This window comes from Marasmius oreades, chromosome 10 (genome assembly GCF_018924745.1).
Source record: "Marasmius oreades isolate 03SP1 chromosome 10, whole genome shotgun sequence".
Lineage (NCBI taxonomy): Eukaryota > Fungi > Basidiomycota > Agaricomycetes > Agaricales > Marasmiaceae > Marasmius > Marasmius oreades.
Genome location: NC_057332.1, coordinates 679,293 through 682,317, shown reverse-complemented (window position 1 = coordinate 682,317; position 3,025 = coordinate 679,293). Strand labels below are relative to the sequence as shown.

The window sequence follows — 3,025 nt, the reverse complement described above, 5'->3', positions numbered from 1 at the left end:
TGAAGTAGAGGGGGGATGGTAATCCTGGCTGAGCCACGTAGCCCGCCTCACCCGGGTATCCAAATCGTCGTTTGAGTTATCGACAGCCTGGTCAAAGGCTGAGGCATATGTAGATCGGGTATTCGATTGAAGACGGCCTCGAAGGCGATTTTCAAAGGAGTCTCCCGGTTTATTTCGACCCATGATAAAGAGAAGGAGATATATCAATCATGGGAAAGTCCCCCATAGCCGCATGCGACTCGTCGGGCGGAGGTTTAAAAAATCGGATCATATGAAAAATCACGATAACAGTAGGTAAGGGATAGACGAGAAACCAGCATATATCAATCAGTAGGTTAGAGAAATAACTAGCAGCTATCTCTTTTCGTCGGCATATCGTTTGATGCCCTTCTCAATCAGCTCAGGCTTTGGTTCTGGCCAGATAAACTCAACGGGAGGGGGTATTGGATCTCCCTTGTACGCTGCATAGGATACAGCCATGGCGTGGAGGTGCGGGGAAAAGATTGGAGGAAGCAAGATCTCAGTGTAACACTTGGGACATCGCGGCGGATTGGACTCCTCCTTGAGTTCAACCAGGCATCGAGCACAAACAGAGTGCTCACAGACAAGGCTAGATAGAAGTTCATGGAAGGTAAGGATTCGAGTAACTGAATCACTGACCCATAGGGCTGAAACAGGAGGCCATGGCACTTTCGGCAGTCGAGGGACTGCCTAACCGTCTGTAGAGACCGATCGAGACGGAGTTGTACATCGGAAACCACCTACAGGATGCCCAATCAGAGGTCATCGGCATGGGAGGTCTCTTTGTCACTCACTTTGAGTTGAGTTTCCTGGCGTCCCCGTACGTTAAGCTCATCGCGTTCTCGGATAAGTTTTTCATAATTCTCGATAGAGTTGGTGGAATCCGCGGGAGTTTGAGATGACATGATGGTGAATGGAAGAGATGGGAAGGCGAGCTGAAAGAGAAGATGAACCTAGGAGAACAAAGAACAAGCGAAAAAACGTGGGCTAACCGAGTCATGACGCAGTCAGCGGTCCATTTTCCGTTACCATCCCGCTTACCCGCTGATAGCGAGGGTATCGAAAGATGGATTCTGAGTTCACGATGGAGAACCGGGGGGAAATCTGTAGCGAAATGGATAACGTGCGATCATCGCAAGTGACGACGAGCGACCGTCACTGGATCGCTAAAAATCCACAGGAGAAATAGACACTGAAGATACAAGCCAACGGTGCAGTTAGGCCTGTGATGAGCCAGACGTGAAGTCATGGGCTAAAAAGCGCGATAGCATGCAGCTAATTCGCTGCAAAGAAACTGTACACCTGCGTGTACGTGCACTGGGAATTAGAAAGCATCGAGATGTGAGGCTTGAAATTAAATCCGCAAGATATGAAACTCACAGCGACGATATGAAGACCGAAACACCCAGACCGATGTCCCGAGGGTGAATAATTGAAAACGGTTGCGCTTGCCAAAGGTCTTAGATTCGGTTTGAGCACTCAACGAAAGTCACCAAACACCAAACTTGATCAGGAGACTAGATGTCAAAACCTCAAGAAGCCCAAGTACTTTGAGAGACTACCTGGGGGTGCTTTGAAGGCAAATCCGAGAGAAAACAGTGAGCGATATCGCGAAAAAAATAGCGTCCGAAGAAGCGTCCGAAGAAGCGTCCGAAGAAGCGTCCGAAGAAGGGGGCCCCGAGGGTGGTGAAAAGGCGGAGGCCAACAATGCAGTTAAACCTATTAAAAGGGCATACTCGAAGTAATGCCCTCATACGAACGAACGACATGTAGCCAGTTCGTTCGAATTCCGGTATCTCAATTGCAACGCGACTGCAGGAAGAACATATGCCTTGTGAACTAAATAATAATAAACAGAACTCACACTTGATAAACCGAGGACCTGTAGCCCGATCGAAGACCTGCTTCTTTATGTATGGTATCAGAGAGGAAGAGGGTTGAGGGAGTTGAGAAGCAAGGTACTCGGCCAAAGACGCGTGAGAACTTAGGTTGAAGATATCTCACTCGCGAACACAAACAATCCCACGCTTTCGGGGTTACCGCTCCGCCAACCGATTGAGTTATTGTAATTAGCGTTGATTCGAAACAGACGAGACTCCATTAGATACACTGTAGTTTACAACGGGTAAAGAGAAGCAAGAGACCGATTCTTAGTCAACAACTGTAGTCAAAGATTTGTAAGTGTAATTAATGGTATGCCTACCAATTCAGATCAAACAAGCTCGAGGTCTGTCATAGAGGCGCCCAGCGGAAGCTGCAATCTTTCGAGCTGGCAACCCAACTTCATGATAAACCCCCTAATCAATTCCATTTCGCCTCCGATGCGACAGAAATCTCCGCAGAATGTCAACTTCTTCAGCTGAGGAACGACAACTGAGCGGAAGATGACCGTGCCTGGGTATGGTAACCTTAGAGCTTCCAGGTTCTGTAAGGTAAACACCTCATCCCGAAAATGGGAGTGACCGGGGTACCAGCTCGTAACGCTGCACGATACGAGGGAAGTGTGTGCAGCACGCAAAATGAGTTCAGTGAATGAAGATATGTCGCAGCGTTGCGCATCGAAGTGCGTGAGTTGAGAGAACGCAATCGAAGGTAGGATATGGTGACGAGAAAGATTGTAAGGAAAGAAAGTAACGTTGAGTGAAGCTAGACTGGGAGCGTAACCAATTTTGGAGAGCATGTCGTACATCCACTCACGAGTGTTGTTGTTAAAGCGAGGGATTTTGAAAGTGAAGGACTCTAGACTGCAGAAGTCCCCTTTGTAGCACCATGGGATAATAACATGTGATAACGAGCTGACGCATAGGTATACTGACCTCCAGCGGGACCGATGTTGGAGCAGTCTCATGAAAAGGGACATTGCTAGTGCGTTTACCTCGCTGCAATCAGTAATATTATCAGTGATGAAGTGGAAGTCGAGCTTGATTGTTCCCCATCGACTGAGGGCGGTGAACAAAAGCATGCTCGGGGGTTGTATGTCCGAAGCTGTGAGGAGCCGACACAG

General features: G+C 48.3%; 1 protein-coding gene across 1 annotated transcript; it reads right to left on the bottom strand.

The window, feature by feature from the left end:
- Positions 1–354: 354 nt before the first annotated feature.
- E1B28_002257 (uncharacterized protein) lies at positions 355–926 on the bottom strand (the record flags this gene model as incomplete). The annotated part of the gene is made up of 3 exons (XM_043159165.1): positions 355–610; positions 661–761; positions 816–926. 3 exons carry the CDS (start codon positions 924–926, stop codon positions 355–357), a joined length of 468 nt encoding a protein of 155 aa, XP_043002764.1.
- Between the last annotated feature and the right edge of the window lie 2,099 nt (positions 927–3,025).